The sequence below is a fragment of the Cyanistes caeruleus genome, chromosome 4 (genome assembly GCF_971803275.1).
Source record: "Cyanistes caeruleus chromosome 4, bCyaCae1.hap1.1, whole genome shotgun sequence".
In the NCBI taxonomy this organism is placed as follows: Eukaryota; Metazoa; Chordata; class Aves; order Passeriformes; family Paridae; genus Cyanistes; species Cyanistes caeruleus.
This window is the reverse complement of record NC_141704.1, coordinates 24,674,510-24,697,932: the sequence shown is the minus strand read 5'-3', so window position 1 is coordinate 24,697,932 and position 23,423 is coordinate 24,674,510. Positions and strand designations below refer to the sequence as shown.

Below are 23,423 nucleotides of genomic sequence, written 5' to 3'. Positions count from 1 at the left end.
GTAATAAAGTGACTTTTTGTGGGAGAGCTAAATGCAATATCATGATTCTACCATTACAGTTTTTATATTTTTAGTGAAAATTGCTTTTATTATTAACTCTAAGATTAAAATCTATGTGCAGTATTTCTGCATTAATGAACTAGGAAATATACATTACTGAGGACTTAAGCCTAAATTTTTAAAGATCATTTTGAATATACTACTCCTTTTACCTGACTTACTAATGAGGTTGCTTTTATGCTTGTAGAGAAAAAAAATGATCTGTGCTGAATGCCACTCCTCATTGATGACAGACCAGAAAAATCACACTTTTATAATCATAATGACTAGGGAATGACAAAAATCATGTTCAAAAATCTTGAAACAATATTAAAAAAACAAGTTAAAATCTACAGCTACATGCAGACCCCAACTAAAAAAAAAAAAAGCTTTGCAAAGAAATGAGATTAAACCTGCCTATCATTCAGGAAATCATGGTTTGACTTCCAGCTTACAAACAGCCTTACTAGCAACAAAATACTTGTCCAGATGTAATTGTGCAAAGACTTTCCATGTATCCATTTATCAAATTTTCATGCATTCCTTTAAGTAAGGTCTTGGAACAAGAAAGAATATTACTAAAAATATTTTATTTCTAATAAATGTCAGAATTATATGATACAGGATGAGTTCACTGCGCTAAATATACAGATATATGGGCTTTATCCAAACTATTTACTTCACTGCAAGACTGGTTAGGCTGAGTGGGTGGTTAGCCAAGCTTCTGGTCCCAAACACAACTATGAGAAAGAAAAGCTGTTAAAACAAGAATCTGATGCTGGGAGAAACAAGCATTTTTTTCAATACCTATTCCAAAGACAGATATTTATGCCATTATTTATGGAGTGAAAAAAAATATAAATTATATGCCTGACTATTATCACTTTCCCTTATTCATAGAATCATAGAACATGCTGAGTTGGAAAGCACCCATCACAATTAGTGAGTCCAACTCCTGGCCTTGTACAGGACATCTCAAGGATCACACCATGGGCCTGGGAGCGTTGTCCAAACAGTCCTTGAGCTCTGCTAGGCATGGTGCTATGACCACTTCTCTGGAGAACCTGTTTCCAGGGCTCAGCTACCCACTGTGTGAAAACCTTTTCCTTATATCCAGCCTAAAGCTCCCGTGACTCAGCCTCACGTCATTTCCTTGAGTCCTGTTGCTGGTCACGAGGGTGAAGAGATTTGTACTTGCCCCTCCATTTCTCCTCATTAGGCTAAGCACACTTAGAGATTTCTTTTTCTTCTGAATGTATAGTGCAAAAGCCATGCAGGTACAGGATTTAGGGATCCAGACCACCCAGCTTTTCCTGATGCTTTAATAGGGATAAAATCTAACAGAGCTGATAACTTAAAGACACTAAGAAGAATACACAAAATTATTTTTTATAAAGCATCACAGTGTTTAACCATACCATAGAATTTAGATAATTTTCTAGAGATTTGGGAGTAACATTTTTTTTGATTCAAGAGTGCTCAAATTCAGATATCAGTTCTCCCTGGACAGCACACAAACTGTGAGGCTCCAGTACACTGGGACCTCCCCTCCTCTCAGTGCTGCAGGCCAGAAATGCACAGCTTTTGGGATTAGAAGGTAAGGAGGTCAGAGAGAAATTAATTATTATCTACAAGCCTGCTGTCTACAGAGCCAAAACATCTTTGGGTATGTATTCTGATTTAGACATTGCCTGGTCAAAAAAGGTAGAGCAGAGGTGCGACTAGGAGCCAAGAACAGGATAAATCTCCCCCACGTTGGCTGAACCATCTTTTGGCAGCTCCTCTGCCTTCTCCTTCCTGCACCTCTTGAGCAGGTGGGAGGACAGAATTTCTTGCCAGCATCCCATGGGCGGGCACCCTCCTAGGAGAGGACTTTGTTCTCTCAAATGGCTTAACTATGTTCAAACTGTAAAGGTTAAGGAAACTTTTAGTACACATATTTTCTGGACAAGTCTTTGACCGCCATCACCATGTCACAATTTCATTTTTGTCACACTTCTTTGGAAAGTTAGGTAAAATACTGAGAGGTCCCTGTTTATGACTAAATTGCAGTGGAGTTTGAAAGACAGTGAAGTTTCTGTCTGCCTATGCCAGACCACTCATGAATAAAGAAGCTAAATAAATAAATAAAGTTATCAGGACAAGAACTTTTCAAACTGGGACTCTCCACTGCCATCTCAGATATGAGCTTTATGTGCTATATGGAGAAACACAATCTACCTCGACAAGAAAGTTAGTCTCTAATAAATACTAAAAACAAAACTAAGCTTTGAACTGATGGTCTGAACCTAAAGATATAATACTATGAAATTAAAAACAAAACCATAACTGGAAAACGGAAATAATTGAGTAAATGTAACAGCAGCAGAAAAATTTCACTATATCACGTATTTAGAAAATATTTTATAGTGTTTTCACCAAAAAAATTCATGTCAGTTATGATATTTTACTAATTTAAAATCAGAAAAAACATAATTTTGGTTGATTTTTCTGATTGACATATGAATAATTCATATATTCATAACTGTATTTGAAATATCTTTTTTATTAAATTCATTCCTCTTACACTTAATTGTTACACTGAAGATCACCTTGTGATATGGCTTTCTTTAAGTTCATGTTTCCTAGATAGTTTTAGTTTTTATTTCTATGGTAATGATTTTTATTTCATAGTTTTAAATAAATCTTCACTGAAAGACTAATTCCTATATTCAAACTGCCAGAGAGATGGACCTGGTCAGCTTTTGCATGAGGTACATATTGATAGATATCTCTTGTAATATTTACAGATCTGAGAGGCAAAACTCTAATGGAGAGCTAGGACAAAAAGGCAGTGGTTACTCTTGTTGTTTAAGAGGCTGCTCTTTAACCTGTGTACATATGTGTGTGTGTGTGTCTGTGCATGTGTGTGCATCCCACATATGGCTTCTACATCACTTCCCACATGTACACATACTTCTTGGTGTCCTATTAAACAAGGAATATTGAAGTTAAACCTCCCCATGCCTGAAGGCAACATGGCAAAGGAACAGCTGATGGCCTTAAAAGTCAACGTGTGTTTCACTTTGTGTCTCTCTTTCCCAGGATCTAACCAAAACACTGGGGGTGTCTGTGCTGATTGTGCATCCCCAGCACTCTCCATCCATTGTAGCCCAGAGCAGCACACAGCAGCCACAGGACAGGGATGCACAGAAACCCTGCTCTGTGCAGGTGCACAGGGCTGGAAGAGCACCTCTGCAGCTGGTGAGGATGAAGGCAAATTTGGGCTGGTGAAGGTGAGATTCCTGCATACCAATTGTCTGAAATGCATCTAGATCTACATATCAGGCAGGCAAGCAGATTCATCAATGATGGGAAGAAAAAAACAACTCGGCATTTGAAAATTGATTAACGAGAAGCACGAGAAGCACATAAGAATTCAGAAATTCTCTGATCAGTTATTTTGTTTCCGTTATTTCTCTGAAAACAATAAATTCTAGATAAAATGACCTGAAAAGTTATAAAAATATCACCAGTAAATTGTAGTTTCCACTTTTTAGAGATTTGTGGATTGTGCTTAGAAATAAAAACTGAAATAAAAAGGCCTACAAACACATTTTTAGAACCTTTAAAAACTGAGGAATCATTAGCAGTTGTTCCTCATTTAATTTGAAGCTTCTGTATAAAAACAGACAAAATACTTGCACTCTCAACTGTTTTGATGCTAAAAATTTAGATATAGACCTGCTGATGTTCAGATATGGCAGGAATTCTTTTCTTCATTTTGATCTTTCAATTCTATAAATTTGCTTTGCTTTTTTTTTATATTTTTATTTTGCTTTTGTTTTTCTTAGTCTTTATTTTTAATAAATGCATGCATGGCCCCAGCCTGTAAATACTGAAATACATGGGAAATTCTACATTCAAGCCAAGTCATTTGAGAGCAGTAAGGTGTTTTGTAGGTCTGTTCATCAGAAATGGCCTCTGCAAAGGAGGATTGCTTCTTTTTTCCTGTGTGTCCATGTGGTGGAGAAATTTGAAGTTTCTAGCAAGCTACAGATGTGTTAGAGAGTTTAATTAACAGAGGTTTAACAAAAATAACAAGATTTGTATGGAAAATTAAAAAAAAAAAGTAAAAAACACATTAGTCTCTGAATCTTGTCTCCTCCTAACTTTAACATCTGATTCTGTCTGCAAAACTCAAATGCCCAGAACAAAGCATGTAACTCTCACCAAGTAGAGTTTCCCACTTTGGAGAAACAAAAAATAGAAAAGAGACTTCAGCTCATTTCTATTAATTTAACTTTGTTGAAGTCAAAGAAGCTTCCTTATTAACTTACAGAAGTCAAACTCCTGTAGGAAGGATAGGAGCATCTGATCAGCTAAGATTAGAACTAATTAATAAAAGCAGTGTTAGAAAGAGTGTGATAGTGACAGAGTTTGCAAGACACAGATCAGTTACCAATAACAAACCATTTGCAAAGTTAAAACTGTGTTTGCAGAACACTTCTTTCCCTATTTCTGAGAAATTAGCTTTAAACTAAAGAAATCTGCTCAAAGAAGTACTTGGAAGGACTTTGTACTTGTTTTGAGGATTTGCACCATTGCCAAGTGTATTATTCTGAAAGAGGCAGCAAGTTTCCACTCTATACCAGCATGAGTGTACACAGTTTTTCCTTTGCAAGAAGTGTGTCTGTGCTGGCTGCTAGAGGGTCTGTCCACAGAGGTCAGGCACAGATAGATGCAGAGAGTAGAAAGGAGAGAGTGAGAGCAACCCACTGCTTCTGCCCAAATCCTCAGCAGTTCTCTTAACATTCCAGTTCTGTAAAACTACTAGAATTCTTGAAGAAAAGGGCTTTTTCTCGCTGAGCTTTCTGGCAATTTAAGCCCAACTACCATTAAACTGTTCTTGTGTAGGCATTGCCAGACTCCATCACAATAAGAAATCCTGTTAGCCACCTAAAAGGTGGATTCTGAAAGGTTGAACACAAATGGAAAGGCGGGTATAATTAAAGGAGCAGGTTATGAGTTTTTCAGCAAAAAGGACTGAGTATTTCTGGCATTTTTAAAATTCTATTTTTGAATTATTCTGTAAAACTGATTTGCATTTCTGAATCATCTAGCACTTGGATATCTAAGCATTGAAAATTAAACAAAAGAGTCATAGTTCTTTGTAACTTATCTTCATTTTCTAATGCTGATGAAGTGAACTTAAAACACCCATTCATTTATGTAATGTAATCCACACTTTTCATCATTAAATTAGAAAAAAAAAATAAAAAATGGAAAGAATAGGGCTTTAATCCAGTCAAAAGAAAGTCCCTGCAGAAGCTCTGCAGGAGCCAAACAAGTTCACCATATAACCAACAAAACAAAAGTGAAATAAAAACCCCACACAGCTCTTCTAAGAAATATAAATCACAAAAGGTTTTCAAGTGGCATAAAAAATGTCCTTTTTCTTTTTCTTATTCTGAATGTAATCTTTTTGAAGCAAGCCATCTGGGACAGGCATGCTAACCACAATGGCTTAGTTATAGTAGTATTTGCTCTTCAATGCAGAGGCTGATTTTCTTCACTGTCATTAGACTAAGTATCAGGAAGCTTTCTCCTTTTACATCCAAGTTTCCACTATAAGACGAATCTTCTAACATCAATATGAGGCAAAAATGCTATGTGTGATAAAAATGTTACAGATAAAGTATTGTAAGCCATGATAAATCTCTTTCTTTCAAAGAAGACAGGGCAGACTGGGGGCACAGTAAGGTGTTATGAAGTAAAAAGCAGGAACTGAAAGAAAGAATAAGGATGCTGAGTTATGATTTGTCAAAACAAGACCATATCAAAAGGTAATAATAATTTTGATCTCCTCAGCCAACAAAACAATACGTTCAAATTAATATTTTCCACCTAAAAATACAAATTCTTTTAAAAAGTGCTTATACTTCTTTGAATTAATTTATCTTTTCACTAAGCTATACCTCAATTATGTTGCAACCTGTTTTTTCAAAAGCCCTGCATGTTTTGATGCCTTTTTTTCCTTAGCACCAACTTAAAAGCTTTTCAGTAGGCCTGCTTTCCAAAGGAGTACTGATTATCAGCCTTTTGAAGGCAGCAGTCTTCAGAATGTGAGGTACTTAAGTTCACCTTGGTCTTTTGTAAACATAAACCACTCTGGGTCTGGTCACAGGGCTGAACTCAGTCACGGCTTTGCAAACTAAAACAAGATAAGGCAGTGATTTCAGAATCTATACCCAAAACATTTTCATCAGGCAACACCAAAAACTGAGGGTGAAGTCTGTCATCCACTTACTGGAGCAGAACTGCAGGTTCAGGTAAATCATTTTAAGAACAGCTTAAATGATTACTCTAGGTACTAATATTTTGATTGAGTTCACAAAGTCAATCTGAATCCAGACCAAAACATGTAAGTGAAACACTTTTATAGGCAATCAAAAAGTGCAGCTGGAATTTGTGCCCCATGCCCGTCTCTAATTGCAGCATAACCAGTTCCTATTTTTGCTTTATAGCTGCAAACCAACAGTGCCATCCACTGTTTTTCTGAGAAATCTTTCAATTACTTGCCCAAATGGCATGAATACTGAAAGATGCACAACAAAATTAAAACACTTCTATCAGTTTCTGCTTGCATCACATGTCTAAAACTTTATTTAGGTCCTTAAAGCACTTTTTATTCTAATTCAGCTTTAACACCTAATTCCATATTAATAATAAAAAACATGCCCATTTATCCAATCTTTGGTGGATGCTACAGAAGGAACTGAGTTTGTGAATACTCTAAAATGGATGCAGTATGTTAACTTTCTGATGGCCTCACTTCAGGTAAAGCCAACCTTCTACTTACGTAAGTCTCACACAGCTTTTTATTGTTGCAGAAATCCTTAAAGTAATCAAAAGTTTCTTACTCCTAAGGTTAAAAAAGCTGAAATTTCAATAGATGTTTTAATTTGAAGTATCATGCACATCTGTATTGACATGCAAATGATAAAGACAAAATATTTATAATCAATTTTATGCAAGTTACAATCATGCTGGTGCATTGTATTAAGTCTTCCCTAAGTGACGAGAGAAATCCAAGGCTAAAGTTCTGCATTAAAAATCACTCTGAATTGTTATTGTTAATCTTGCAATGGGCTTTTCTACAAGGCAGCTTTTTTCCTGTTGATGACAAATATAAGCTTTAAGGGAATGCACATATAGTTCAAGCAATATGCATTTTTTGTTTCTGTAAGTATATGCATTAGTATAAAATGATATTATTATAGCAATTATAGCAATTATTACTTTTATCCTTGCATTCTAGGACTGGTGCTTTCCCTGCACTAAATTGAATACTTTTGAAAAATGCTCAGTCTACAGACTCTTAAACTGATTTTATTTTTCTCTTCACCAAAGGGCAGATAGTGACAACATAAACTTCGTGTTATCCCACTAGAGGGCCATGGCAAGAGCTGAAAACATCACTACTTCCTTCTCCAGAGACACCACACAATTGTGCTCAGAGACAGAGAGATGGACTTTCTGTTGTTTGGCTTGTCTTTTTTTTTCATTTTCTTTTTTGTTTGTTTGTTTGTTTGTTTGTTTGTTTGTTTTCCCTTGATGTGGAAGTCTCTCTTAAGCATCCTGAAATTTCTTTCATATTATTATGCTTTCACATAAGTTTTTCCAGCAGGCACAAAAAAATCTGTCAAGAGTTTTTTTACTTCACCAGCCTGATCTGAGCCAGTGACCTGGCATGGAAGATTTTGTATCCCATTACTCAATCCTATAGGCAGTATACACATATATATGTGTCTTTTATCCTGTCTCTTTTATCCTGTATTAATACTATAAACATTATTATTAGAAAGACAGTTGAACTCACGGATCATTAGACTTGGGGATGAGTGTGCCAAGCTCCTTGATTCGGTAATTAATGTTATACCTTCTTCTTCTCTCAACTGTTAAAAAGAAACAGTTACTATTTTTATGGTGAAATATTTTTGGAGAAATTCAACATAAAACATTTTAATTAATTAAAAGCATGTTAGTCAATATACAGAAAACAACCTTCCTCAAATACCAGTCCAAACACAAGCTCCTATCTGTCTCTGATTTGCTCTCAGGACAAACTCTACCATTAGTACTGTCTGTTATCTTACCTTAACTATAGGGTTTTCCTCCATTTACAATTAGATTTCTAGAAAATTAAATAGTCATATATTGTCTAAATGTGAGCTAACATTTTTTTTAGTGATGTTTATATATTCTTTCTCCACCATGCTCCCACAGAACAGAAATTTCAGCTTCATGGAGTCTTGCTGGTGACTTCAACAAGGATACAAGACAATTCATCCAACAATTGATAATTTGGCAGAACTCCTGTTACAGATCACAAAGTAACAGCTTCACTATCCCTTATTTACAATCACCAGCATTTAAATCCACAGAGCAACTACAACCATATTCCCTCAGAGAAACAGAGCAAGATTATGTCCCAAAAGCGCTTCATCCCCTGGAAGTCTGTTTCTTTTGGTGATGGACAGAACAAAAAATATTTATGGTAATTTTTAAAACGGAGAAAATGGAAAAAACCCAGCATGGCTTAAGCAATCAAATATATTTTCTGGATTTAAATTTATGGTTCTCCTAGGACAAGCTATGTAGGGTGTCTTGGTTCACTTTGTAGTTTAGTTAGAAGGAAAAAAGAGAAAATAAATCTCTTAAAATTAAGTACCCTTTCTACTAGCTCTCAGTTCACTTTATCAGCATTGTACTGGTATACAGGCTGATGTATGTCAGAAACTTCACACTTTTCTAGTGGACAGGTGCAGAGGATATCTCATTTCTCTGGGGAATTACTTGTATATAATTTTGACCCAGAAAGTGTATTCAGTGAGAATGTAGTCCCATTAGGGTACTGCTGGGTGTCAGAAAACAGCAGTCTCTACTGGTGTTCTTCTGGTGTGAGCTCACAATTTGTTCTCTGCCTCCACTTTAATTCAATCCAAATCTCACTGAATAAGCAGGATTCAGACTTTCTCCATCACTAAAATCACACTGAGCTCTGCCTCTTGTCCTTTGCACCTTGGAAGACCTTACTGTGGGCTCAATATGCTCATGCCACTGTACTGTCAGACCAGCCCTGGCCAGCCTAGAATATGAGCAGAATGAATGTATGTTCTGTGTTTAGAGACGTCCACTTAAAGTCTAATGGCCCAATTTTGAATATAAATACAAAAAGCCCAGTAGAGCTAAGTTATAAGTGTCCAGACAATCCTTGTGAGTCTTCCAAGGCTGACTTCAATCTTCTCATAGACGTATGAGCATGTCACTTCCAGTCTCAGCCCCACAACCTGGATGACTTTTAGTGCTCTTCTTCCTGTACATGAAATGGTTTGCTTCCTCTCTGTGTGAGGCTCTAAGGTTTGTGCAGCAGTCAGTTATTTCCTCCCTAGCAGATTCAAGCTCCAGGAACAACCTGAGTGTTACTATTTACTCTGATAAAGTACTCTACCTTGGTGGGTTATATTATCTTGTCTTGCTTTCTGTAGAAACAGGAATTTCACTTAACAAATTAAAGCATCTCAGGTTTTTTGGTGATGAGTCACATATTCAGAAGACAGTGTTGTAATCCTCCTGAGTGTACTGTTTAGTGAACCCCAACATCACATTGGAATGAATTTTAAAAATATAAAAAAATTTTATAAATTTTAAAAATATATTTCAGTTGTGTTGGAAAAATGGCAATGCAAACAAAATTGAAGAATATGCTTTAATTATACTGCTATGGTGTAATAGCTGTTGTTTAATTAATATTTACACTGTGGAAAACTCTGTAAGATATTCATCAAAAAGTAGTCAACTTATCATTAGCTGTAAAACAAGGCAAAGAAAAAAAGATCCTTACAAGTCAACACTTACAGAATCCTTTTTTCTTTATATTTTTGCATTTTTTCCTGAAAAGAAACTTCCAGTGGTCATGTCAATGAGTTAGGTGTGGAGATTTTTAATCTTGGAAACATGTTGCAATAAAACTTTCCTGATGTATGTCTGTAACCTTTCCAGACATATCCTGAGTTATCAGTAATATTTCAAGCATCAAATTTTACATAAGCCAAATCAGAAAATTATTTTTTTCAAAATGCATGGACAGGATTATGATCAAAAAATCCCAAAGTCAAAAAACATTAAATAATATTTTAAACTCTGTCTGTTGCATGAAGGGATTCCACTTCTTAAATCTAAATCCCTTTTCATGGTTTCATTCAATATACAGTCTTTCAAAAGGAACTTTTTTCCAGTGCCTATATTACTCCTTGTTATTAGAATGCACAAGAACATTCTCATGAAATGTAGACCTTAGTTCAATCTGAAAATTCAAAGTTTGTATAATTCCAATCAACTTTCAAAAACTGATTTTTCAGACCACCACTAAGAAACCTGATCCTCATAAAAGAGTAAATCACACTGATAAAGCCTTTATATTCGATTCATTATGTCCAAGCCTTTAGATAGTAGAGCTATGTCCAGAGAGCCTTTGAGCTCTGTAGCCAAGCCAAAACAGATGCTGCCTGTCTGCAGTGGTATCTTCTCGTCCTTCAGTTTAGTTGGCAGTTGTGAAAGTTCTCAGATATTTCTTCTGTGATCACAAAGGATAAATACAAGCCAAAGCAAACAATGGAGGCAATAGTAAAACCTGGCATCCCTAATGCATCTATGATGAGCCTCTCTTTCCCCATGCAGCTCCAAATAACTCGTACCACCCCCTTTCTTAGTCCAGCAGAACTCCCCATTTCTGCCCTACCAGGACAGACAGCAGCTGAATTGTCATTCCAGAGATCATGTGCTAACAACATGTCTAAAAATTTCATGGTCTGTCTGTAATCCACAAAATAATTACAGACAGATATAAGGATGCCTTCTGGAAATTCTAAGTAGCAGAAGATTGTCCACAGTGATTGCTAGCAGATTGTGCCAGTGGATGTATACTTTCAGGTAAGTCAGTTCATGCAATTAAAGCTATAAATACCACTGATTACTGGAATAGCCAGATAAACAAGATAAAAGTAGGAGAATAAAGATATAAATAGTGGCTATTAACTAATTACCAATTTAGGTTTAAATTCATAGAATCATAGAATAATATCTCAAATTGGAAGTGATCCATAATGATAATTGAATCTAACTCCCATAGTATTTTTGTTGAAAGAACTGGAAAGGAGAACTAGAAAATTGTAACTACTTTATTCAGCACTTTCCAAAAAGAGTCCTGCAGGCTTTTTGTTTCAAATTATGCTTTAGAGGAAAAACTGTGTAATTTTATAGGCAATCTTCTCCCAGTAATGAAACTTATTCTATTCTATTCTATTCTATTCTATTCTATTCTATTCTATTCTATTCTAACTAAAATGTTTTTTATTTTTGTAATTCTAATACTTGGACACTTAACTATGAATTTCACTGTGCTCTGAGACTGTTAATCCAGGACAAACATGCTTCTCATCTGTACATAGCTGCACTCTTGTCCATAAAGGGAACAGTTATGACAGGGGTTATGGGGCTTGTGTGGCAGAGCCAGAACACTGGTGGGTCTCACATAGTCCTGCACTGATCTCGTTTCAATAAGGAGCATAATTTCAAAAATTTCAATAACTTTAAGAGGTTAGCAACCACTCAGAAGTTGTCTGATATCCTATGCAAATTTTTTTCAACCCCTTCACCCATAAGGAGATATAGCCTCTTGCTTTGGTGCCTCAGTAAATAATGTGTAAAGACTGGATTTTCACATGGTTGTTTTTCTTACAATCTGCCTCTTTTCTTGTCTGCTTTGCACTGTAATTCTTAGAGAAAACATCAAGTTGCTACCATGAAAAAATAGTAGCAGGAGATTATATGGAAATAAATTAATTGCAATATGCTAAGTATTTTGAAAGACAAAAGTCAGAAATTAATTTCAAGAAGGAAAGCTTTCTGGTTGTCTGTTTGCAGTCTGGGTTCAATTTGATTAGCCTGCTGAGATGCTGGTCTAGGGGAAGAGCAGAGATGTGGTAGCTGATGTATAATGGTTTTGCATTCTCCATACATTCTATTTAATGAGATGGAAGATGAACATATACTTACTGAGATTGTGGTTATCCTTTTTTTGTCTCTCCTTTGCCATTGCTCTTGTATCTGCTTCTGACAGAAAGTAACATTTATTAAAATATTCCTTAAGATGTAATTCCAGTACTTTAATCTTTTGAAAATGGCCTCTTGTCACAAAGACCAGACTTCCAGTCCTTTTACTGCATTACTATTTTTATTATTAAAACAGATCATAGGCAAATCGTTATTGCACCAGTACTAAACTCTGAGCAAGTCTGGCAGGTTTCTTAACATTTTTTTTATGGCACTTTTTTAAATTTAAGAATGTAGAAATGCTGTGGAGTGGTATTTTTCTCCAATTTCCTGTATTTTACATCAGGATAAAACTTACAATACACTAAGGTGAATATGGATTTTCTATATCCCATAATGCAAGAGTTAATCAGATTTGTAAGATATTGAATAAACTCACTGTTTCCTCTGAGTGACATTAATAAACTGTACATGATTTTTAGCATTCTTTGGATTAATTGAATATAACTTTTAAAGTTCTTAATCCACTAATAAAGCTTTACCTTGAATAGCCTTATTGTAAAGTTTCAAAAGGACTATTTGTTCTACCCTGGAACAAATTCAGTGGATGATAATTTATTTATGTTGTTGGTCAGGAGCCGACATGTGGAAGAATATATTGTTTTCTAAAATATTAAGTTTTTTCAGAAGCATGATGTTCATAAAAACAGGGGACAAATATGGTTTCTGAACTGCTAAAAAGAACAGAAAGCAAACATTTCTCCTTGATTTTTGTTCTTTTCTTTAAATGAAACCACAAACTGAAAATTCTCAGGAATTTAATTACGGGTATTTTTTTCATGGATAAGATCTATTCAACTTTTAAGACACACACCATCACTTATGCAGTTATGTACTAAAATCTGAGAGTTCTTTTACCTGTGAGCTCCCTTTTTACTGGTAGATTAGCTGGGCAAGAAGCATTTGTGAGACCCATATTAGCTGGTGCCATTCCCTGGTCACTGTTATATATATCCAAAATGCTGCTAGATAGCTTGAGGGGTAGGGAAGGAAAGAAGAATAAGGGAAAAAAAATATAAAATAAGTAAAAGGCTCAAAAGATTTAAAAAAAAAAAAAAAGAAAAACCAAAAAACACCACCATGCATGCAACGAGCAAATATCTTTGGATATATCTTTGGATATGAGTCTGAGTCTGGTTTGCTTTAGAAGGAGAGTATGGTTATAAATCTAAGGGGAAGGTTTCTTGTTACACAATATTAACTAAAATTGAAAGAAAAACAAAGGATCACTGAAATGGGCCTGCTATTTTTCTACAGGTGCCATTTGTGTGAGCTTCAGATCTACAGTGATGACCAGATACGAGACACAGTGTCTGTTTCTCAATTGCTTCTACATTATATTTTCTAAATCCAGGGTTTCCATGACTGTTCTTCAAATATGCATTAGGTTGAAAGTCAACTTTACCGTGCTGATTTTGACCATACTCCCCTGTATGATTTTTTAACCACAACTCTAAACTCTGAATTGGTACCTCATATAGGGCCTGGTGCAGCAATATAGAGACTCAGGGACCTAGTTATATGTAGCAGTTAAAATTAGAGTGGACAGAACATCAGAGAACATGCTTTGAGGAGCTGTACTGTTGTCATGATAGAGCAGATAATCTAATGGCTTTAACGTGCATAATGTATACCAATACCCTTATTCCCTTAAAAAATATAATAAAATATTATTTAAATAAGCCAAACAATGTACTCTAAGAAAAGTAAGGCTAAAGTATGTGGATTTCAGGTAATTGCACAATTACTGTAAATAACTGTAAAATTTGTAAAAGTTTACTGAAGAAATGTGTCGTTACAGATTTCCGCAGCACCTATGGATCCTGAATCAACCTGAATTTTCCACGCAGGTCATCGAGACACCAACCATAGGTCTGCTGGGAACCAACTTTTTTCAGACTCTTACAATTTCTCTCTTTGTAGAAACTGAGAACTTCACCACAAGTTACTTTGAATGGAAACAATTTTTCCAATTACTTGCTCAGTGTGAAGTTGTTCCATGGCACTGCTTCCTATATTTTATGTTAAAACTGAAATTTTAAATTAGTTTTATTTTAAATAATAATTTTATTAAATTAACTAATAACTTTACTGGATGACCTGAGAATCTAGTTTGAGTGAAATTCTCCCAGTTCTATTACATAGAATGAAATGAAACAATCAGAATTCTTATTGAGCACACATAAATAACATGCTCATTTTTAAACTAGAGCTTCATTACTTAGGAAAACTGAAAATTCTTGAATACCATTGGAAATCATAACACCAAGTCAGTTTTGAAAATCTGCTTATACATTTGATCTCTCAATGAAAATACTTTTTAAAAGAACGTTTGGAATTCAGATGAGTATTACTCAGTACAAGCTATGTTTAATATGCAGGATTTGAATGCTAAGAGCATTCTCACGTTAAGTACCTTTGTTTCATTTGAGGGGTAAACTGACAAGTATTACAGAATTCACTGCAGTTTTACCTTTGCATTTTCTTTATTCCAGTGATAGGATAACTACATTACAAGAATGAGCTCATATCAGCTCTAGTTATATCTAATTACTTCTTACATTCATGTAAATGAATTTAGTTTATTCAAATGATATGAAAACAGAGTGACATAAAAAAATTGAGAATCAATGTGACTCCTACGTTCCTACACGTCCAGTTCTAGTGCACTTTGGCAAGAATTCTATGTGATTGAAGCTACATTTTGTGAAGTGCTAGGAAATAGTAAACACTGAAAATAATATAAACTAATAAATAATCTGTCAAATGAGAAATATATATCTGTCATTCATTACATATTTCACACAGCTGTGTATATAAGTTCAATAATTTGCATGAAACTGGTGGCAATCTTCAATTTAGTAGATTGTCAATGCCATTAGTGAAAAAAACAAGCTTGTACACCACAATTTGACACAAACATGAGATACTTAATTGATTACTTCTAACTTTAAAGAGAAATTCAAATTTTTCCTTGAAAGATAGTTAAATTTCTATAGTCTATTCACAAAGGTGTGTATTTAAATTACATTCTCCAAATCAAAGAGGAAGGTTTATGTATGGCCAATTCAGCTGGCAAGGAAAAAATAATACCAACACACATAAAATTTCAAAATTGTGTGATGGTTCAAAAGAGCATGAGTAAATTCAACTTGACATGCTTGGCCCTCCTGGCTGCCAGGGCACTGCTGGCTCAGATTCAGCTTGCCACTGACCAGGACCCTCAGAGCCCTTCCTGTGGCACTGCTTTTCAGTGTAGGTTTCATTCCTCACTCACTATAGACATGCAAGGTTGCCCCATCCCAGGTGAAGAATCCAAGCCTTGTCTTTGTTAAACTTCATTCAGTGACTGTCCAGCCCAGTAACTTGTCTAATTCTCTTTGCAGAGCATCTCTGCCAAATGTCCCATATCATCTTTGTTTCATGCAGATGCTCTCCAGCATTCTCCCCCTAGTCATTTCACCAATTTTATCAGCCATTGGGAAAATAGAATCACCACTCCGTATGTAGATGATGGAAATGAAGCCCAAACCTAAGTCATCCAGCTACTGATGACTAGAATCCTATCAACTCACTCTCAATTAGGGGGTACATAAGTGTTACTCCCAAAGGGATGGGCAGGGAAGAAGAGACAGTGGGGCAGCTCTGCATTTTAGGGAGTGTTTTGATTGTCTAGAGCTTAATGATGAGATGATAAGGTTGAATGTTTATGGGTAAGAATCAGAGGGAAGGCCAGCAAGGCAGTTTTCCTAGCTGGACTTTGTTATAGACCACCCAACCAGGATGAAGAGGCAAAAGAAGGATTCTATACGCAACTGAGAGAAGTCTTGCATTGTGGGCCCTTGTTCCTGAGGGGAACTTCAACTTACCAGATGTCTGGAAGTACAACAACCTAGAGGAAACAGTGCAGAAGATCCCTGGGTGTATGACAGCTGGTGAGAAAACCATCTAGGGAAGGTGACCGATGTATCCGCTGTTTGTGAACACACAAGCAGTGCAGAGACGTGACCGTCGGAGGCCACCTTGGGCACTGCTATCATGAATAATTAAAGTTTTTGATTCTTGGGGATGCGAGGAGAGGGGTCATCAAGACTTGGATTCTCAGAGGGCAGATTTTGGCCTGTTTAGGAGACTGGTTGAAAGACTCCCTTGGGAGGCAGTTCTGAACGGGAAAGGAGTCCAGGAATGCTGAACCATGAAGATGCAGGAGCAAGAAATGTTCATGTGCAAAAAGATGAGCCAGTGAGGAAGACTAGCCTGGCTGAACAGAGAGCTTTGGCTGGAACTGAGGGAGAAAAAAGCATAGTGGAGGTAAATGCAAACAATGCAGGAGGACAGCAACAATGTTGGGAGGTTATGCAGGAAGAAAATTAGAAGGTCCAAAACCTAATTAGAATTTAATCTGGCCACTGCTCTAAAAGACAAGTATAAATATTTCTATAAACAAATCAGCAAAAAAAAGAGGGGTAAGGAGGATCTCCATGTTTGTATTGGATGCTGAAGAAAACACAGTGACAAAGGATGAGGAAAAGGCTAAAGTACTCAATGCCTTCTTTGCTTCGGTCTTTAATACTACTGGTTCCTTGGGTACCCAGCCACCTGACCTGGGAGACAGAGCTGAATGAAGACATCATAATCCAAGGGAAATGGTCAGTGGCCTGCTTTACCACTTAGACACACACAAGTTCACGAGGCTGGACAGAATACACCTGAGTGCCCTGGGGGGAGCTGGCACAAGAGCTCACAGAGCCATCTTTAGTCATTTACCAGAAGTCCTGACTAACTGAGGAGGTTGCAGCTACTGGAGCAAATGTCATGCCCGTCTACAAAGTGGAACAAGAGGAGGATGGAAGAACTACAGGCCTGTCATCTTAACCAAGGTGACAGGAAATGTTATGGAAAGTTAGTGCCAATTGCACTATCAGCTGTGAATTTAGTAGAAATTCTTCTGTGAATTTAGTAGAAATCTCAATTCCATTGTAATGGTCACTATGACAGATAAGTGGCTTTGTGGATACGGTCACTGGTGTCCTTTGGCACACTGTCTTCATTCACAGTTAGCACAAAATATCTACTATGAATTAGGGTGCAAGGAAGAATTCTCAGTGTCAGGATTCAGGATCAGGAGAAGAAATGGAGAATGATTAATGTGATTTGTTTTGGACACTTGAATGTGTCCAAATGAACTGGATGATCTCTGTCTCTTACTCTTGACTCTGAAGGAAGTTTGGGGTGAATGTTGCAGGCCTCCCATGTGTACCTTCTGAAGAAACCTCACTGAGCTCCTAACGTGAAAATTCCCAAATAAACTCTTATTTTAAAAATCACGTAAGAAAGATTTCCTTTAAAATTAATCATTTTTCTGATTACCAGAGACTTTTATAAAATAGTCAAATAATGTGTCAAAGTATTTTGTTGAAACTCTCTACCTGAATTTGCTCTGCATTGATATCAAGCACAGAAAATTCCAAGGAATTTATTTGCAAATGATACTGAGAGTAATCTTATAGTAGAAATTGGCTGACTTTTATACAACATGAGGAAACATACTTTTTGTCTGACAAAACAGGAAGTTCTTTTAGAAATGTAGACAGCTGTAAACAACTAATTTTCAAATTATAAAATCAAAATATATAGCATAATATCTTATAGAAATTGTGAGTCAAAATACATCTGGCTGTTTGGATGTGTACCAAAACTTCATACATCGTAACAGAATTTATTGCTTATTGTGTCATTTAAGCAGGGAAAGTTTTTGCAGTACTGAGGTTTTAAATAGCTTCCAGGCCTACATCAAAAGATACATACATATATATATACACATACACACACATAATTTCATAAAATTCAACAAAATGTTACTAAAAGTACAAATCATTTAAAATGGCACAATTATGCAATATGTGTACAATGATGATCCTAAAATTCTGTAGCACTGTGAAACCTGATGAATCCCAAAATGCTTTAAAAATCCAGCTGATTCCACCATATCAAAAGCATGTTCTTGTTTTCAGTTTAGATGTGGAAACACTGACGTTTGGGTATGAAAATTCTTCAGTACCAGCAAATCATTTATCTTGCAGGTGTCATATTGGTTCGTACCTTTGTTGTTCTGAGAAATCCTTGTAAGTCACATAATTTCCAAACCTTGCATTCATGAAACTTATATTTATGTATATGTATCTAGGAATTTAGATGCAAGTGTCTCATAAGGAATGAGAACATAAATATTAAAAATAGCAGAATATAATACATTATCTCTCCCAGTTCTGAAATACAGCCAGCTTTGGATAAAAGATCAACAACCTTGAGCACAACAAATGGTTAACTGGGAATAACCAGTGACAATGTAGTACAGGAAGAGAATAATACAATTTCTAATTAAAACTGCAAGGAGCATTAAAGAAAGAAGACTGTAATTAACGAAGTTAGCATTTGGCAAGGACATTGGGGTTAACATTCTTCCTTTTGTATAAAGTGTCATGGGATCTTCAATGCCTGTGTGCAAAGACTGGAACATGAGTATTTCCATTCATGGGGCTCAGTCCTAAAAGATACTCAACTTTGAAGCTTAGACCAATTATAAAAGCCATCTTCAGCTGGACTACCTGAGTGAATACACCTCACAGGCGCCTGTGACCTTGTGCTTGCTGACAGTGTCCAAGGGAAGTGCTGTGGAGGTCTCATCAAGAGAAGATTGTTATGTTCAATAACTTGGGTCTGAACTGCTGTGCAGGCAGGATTGTGTAGCAAATACTAAGGGTTTATTAACAGCATGGATGACTAGCAATGGACAGCTGTGATCACAATTTGCACTCTCTAATACCAAGTTTGAGGGGTTTTATAAAGGAAAACATTACATGAAAGGCATTGCCTTATCAAAGGAAATTATATGGTATTCCAAATCTTATAGCATGATAGCTGTTGGCAAATATCATGTAATTCTAAGGAAGACTTAAACCAATAACATTTCCATATCTTCCAAAAGAAGGATTCTGAATGCAGACATAAAAATGTATAAATATAGGTTGTCTGTGCTTATTCACTTGTAGTCCTGAAATAGGTCTATGTCACAATAGTATTCACTTGCATGATCACATATTATTTAAGTTTTTTTTTTCCATTTTGGCAAATCTTTGCATGATGTGTTTGCCTTATAGTAACATTCAAGTCTGTAAGGATCACAGTTGTAGTACAATCAGTGCTGCACAGCTAGAAAATAATGGCCCAACCCTTTTCCAAATTCAGCTAGAATTTTCTTAATTTAAGAATTCTGCTGAAAATGGTAAAGCCCAGTCTGGAGTAGAAAACATTTCCTGAACATTGAGGTCATTTAACATATTACATAATCTAGTTCATGAGCCAATAATACTCTGTCAAAAATCAACTAGGTTTCATATTCCCAATATTTTTATTTGGAGTATGTAAAAAATGCTGAATGATTGCAAATTCTTGTCAAAAAGCTTATATTATATTTTCATTTGTAGGCAAATTTTATTTTGCTTTGTGTCTCTTTAATGCATATGTCATTGTTTAAGATACCTAGTGGCTATTGGGAGTGAACATGACTCCCTTAAGACTGTGCTTTGCTAAATTGGACAGGCCATGATTCTTTAGATAGACTTCCCATGTAGTGATATGTTCTAACAAGAACCTCTCTTTCCTGCTTTGAATTAGTTTTTCTGAAGGGTGGACACCCTTTTTTTGCCTATAGGATTCAAGGAGTTTTGTTCCCAGTGAATCCCACACTGGATGTTTCCTCATGTCTCTTGGAAAACAGTCTCATGATGGATACTAAGATCATATTTATCTCCTTTATGCAGTCCCATCATTTTGATGGCTTATAGTTATCCACTGAACAACTAATGTAACCAGATCTTTTTCTGTCATCTCCAGTTAATGAGCTCTCAGCTTACTGAAGACATTCCTGTTATTAGTATTTAAATGAATGACCTTCCACTCAGTACTATTACATTCCTTCCATTTAGACCATTCTGTCATCACAGTCATATAATTCTTCCTCCATACTGTCCTCATCCTTCTTTGTATTTGCAGTACTTTTTTACTTTTACTACCTCCATAAATTTCATCAGCATAAATGTATTTTTTGTACCAAGATCACTAACAAAAACAAAAGTAAACTGAGATCAAGAATTGGTTATTGGTGCACTTCATTAATATCTTCTTATTTTTAATAAAAACCTTTATTGTCTCACTAGCTTGATCCTTAGCCTGAAAGGAATTCTGTTCAGTTACTTTCTAAAGAACATGCACTGCATTTTACTAAAATATGTTAATACACAGAGTTCTCAGCAGCAAACCTTGGATATGCAGGACTAGCTAAAAAAGATTAATTCCAGTAGGAAACAGATCTCCATACACCCAAAGGATGCCACTATCAAGGATGATAGAGGGTGTGTATATCTCTAAAGAGCAGGCACCTGACATGTTCTAGTTGTCTAAAATGGCTAAACCCAAGGATATCAAGAGCTCATCATGAAAGGTATCTGGAGTGTCCTGACAGGTCAGAACAGTTCATCAGCGAGCCTGCTCTCCCTTGGGGTACCTGTAAACAGACAACAGGATAGACTGTCCTGTTCTCCCAGGGGCTCTCTTCCTTACAGCCACACACACAAGCCCAAATGTGATTAGAAAGGGCAAGATGTCCACAGAGAAGACAGAGGTCAGCACCACGCATATTCATTCTGCCTGGACAGAAGTGCTCGTGGAAAGAGGCAAGTGGGAAGCAAGTTGAAGGAATAGTCCTGCTAGCAGAAACTTCCTTTGCTACCCTTTTTTCCAGGGTTAATAACTGCAGACAAACAACCCACCAAGTGTGCCTGTTTCCTGCAGTAACGATGTATGGCATGTTTCCACAGCAGCTGCTGTGCCCTACAGACCACTCTGAGCATTGTTGACCCTCTTACACAAGGTCAGATCGCCTGTACCGCACCTGCAGACTCGGCAAACTTAACAGGGAGCCACAACACATGCGGCTTGACTTGTCACAAGAAGAGAGAGACCATGCAGCTGCCTAACCTGAAAGGCTGAGTACTGTATCTGCAAGAGAAAATTTGTTTTGGTTCCTGGTAAAAATTGGTACTTGCTCAGACTGCATCTAAAACAAAAGATTAGTGCAGTATTTTATCATTTCCCACTCCTAAATATTAAACTTAAATCACATTTTCACAAGCTTAATTGATAACAACACTTCAAAGAACCGTTTTGTAAAATGAGGCTACTTCTCCTTCTTAGCCACAAAAAATTTAAGCACCCGTCTATTTCAAAGTGTTTTTTTCCTTATTCATTTTAATTAAAGAAGAGAAAAAAATAAGAATGGGAACTTTGCAAAATGTTTACATTATTATCCCATATATGCATCACAAATAAAAAACTCTCAATATGGATTTGTGTGTACAGTTCATTTTACATATCTTGTAAAAGATTGTGTTTGTGTTATTGGGGTTCCAAACATCAAAACACAGTTAATTGGTTGTCACGCCTTTACAATTTATTCATGACAGGTAAACAAAACTATTTTCAGTCTTTCAAGTTCACAGATTGACATCAAAATGTGCACTGAATTCGGCCAAATAATAAGTTGATTAATAAATGCATATTAACACATATTAACAAATTTGTTTTCTAAATAATAACACCTGGTGTAATGGGTGTTTGCAGGTTTTGGGGGAAAACTGGAGCAGCTCTTGTACCTTAAATGTGTGTTTTAATAAACTGTGACTTTTCATCTTTTCAAATTTATTGCAGACAGGATGCATAATCTTTTCAATACAAGTGCTGTGTTTGAAAGACTAGGGTTCAGCTTTCTTTTTCAATTGCTGTGCTGCTGGAAGAAAGTTGAACATAAGTTCCATTATTCTTTTTATTTGTAAGGATGTGTTTGCACTATTGATTACCAAAGAAATTCTAGTATACTGTTTTTAGAATCTAGAAGATCCCACTTACAGCTACATTTTTTTTGGTCCTTTTGTAATTGCAATACAGAATATTTATATTTGAGTACATATGGTCTTAGCAATAATGATTGAAAAACGTTTCAGTTTCTCTTTTTATTATGTAAAGAGAGTAGCAGAAAATACTATCCTTCTCAGATTTGTTTTCATCTGAACAAATTGTATTTCCTTCTATATTTATCTTTAACATGTTTCATAATTACACAATCCTCAACCAGGGACCTAATGTTCAGATATATTATATCAGATATTATATATTATGCATGAAAACTGGTTCATTTTTTATCTTCCAATAATGATCATCAAGATGGTTCATTATTCATCAGAGAAAAATGAACTCTCTTCATATTCCAGTCATAGTACATTTCTGCCCTGATCATATACATAGAAGTCCATTGTCTAGATAAATGTCTAATCAAATATGACCAAGCAAAGGAATTTTCTGGAGAATCAACCTTTTGCAAGACATATATGCTCTTTCTAATTTCCACCTTTTAATTGTATGGTTTTAGCTCTTTTTGTCTTTTCTGGTCACAAAATTAACAGACACAGTCCAGAAGAGAAGTGATGCGCTGATCACGTCATCATCCAATTTGCAGCTGGAAATCAAGTCATGAGAGTACTGCCCACTAAAGCCCAGGTTCTGAAAACCAAAGGTGACAATTAAATGGCAGACTCTTAGCTGTTTTACTGTTGTTTCACAAGTAACACCAGCCAGTGTACTAATTCCTGCTTCCTCCTTACTTTAATTTTGTTGGATATGGCATGTAAATACATATAACAAATCATTCAAATTGTCCCTCTAAAAGCAATGACCAAATCTCAGTACAAAAAAAAAGTGAAAAAACTGAGGCTGGAGGAGAAGTGAAAAACACATTTATTTATATCATATACTCTATGTATTATATGCTTTATATTTTGTCCTCTGAGATGCCATCTAGCACTTAAGTCTCTGATCATATTGCAGTAAGGTTTCTGTGTTCTAGTGTGTTCATATGGGTGTACTATGCTGAACTTCTTTTTGGTTGAAAACCTTTCTGCAGTGATTGATTTCAGATAAATACACAAATGCATATTTCTAGTGTAAATATAAATATGTATAAATATAAATTTAAATAAAGTGTAAATAGTCAGCTACTTCATAAAGTACTTTACATAAATGTTAAAGATCACTGAAAGCCTAGGCTGATGGAAAATTAAGTGCTAAGACAATCAGTTCTACTTTCAGAAGTTTATTTATCAAAATGGACTTCA

General features: G+C 35.8%; 1 protein-coding gene across 3 annotated transcripts in view; it reads right to left on the bottom strand.

Moving 5' to 3' along the window:
• TFEC (transcription factor EC) overlaps positions 1 to 23,423 on the bottom strand; it is a 153,443-nt gene that overhangs the window by 6,088 nt on the left and 123,932 nt on the right. For all 3 annotated transcript variants that reach the window (XM_086887048.1, XM_086887050.1, XM_086887051.1), the window contains 3 exons: positions 13,054 to 13,168; positions 12,139 to 12,195; positions 7,901 to 7,976 (listed from right to left, as the gene is read on the bottom strand). In XM_086887048.1, coding sequence (XP_086743174.1) covers positions 7,901 to 7,976; positions 12,139 to 12,195; positions 13,054 to 13,168 — 248 coding nt within the window. The remainder of the gene's footprint in view (positions 1 to 7,900; positions 7,977 to 12,138; positions 12,196 to 13,053; positions 13,169 to 23,423) is intronic.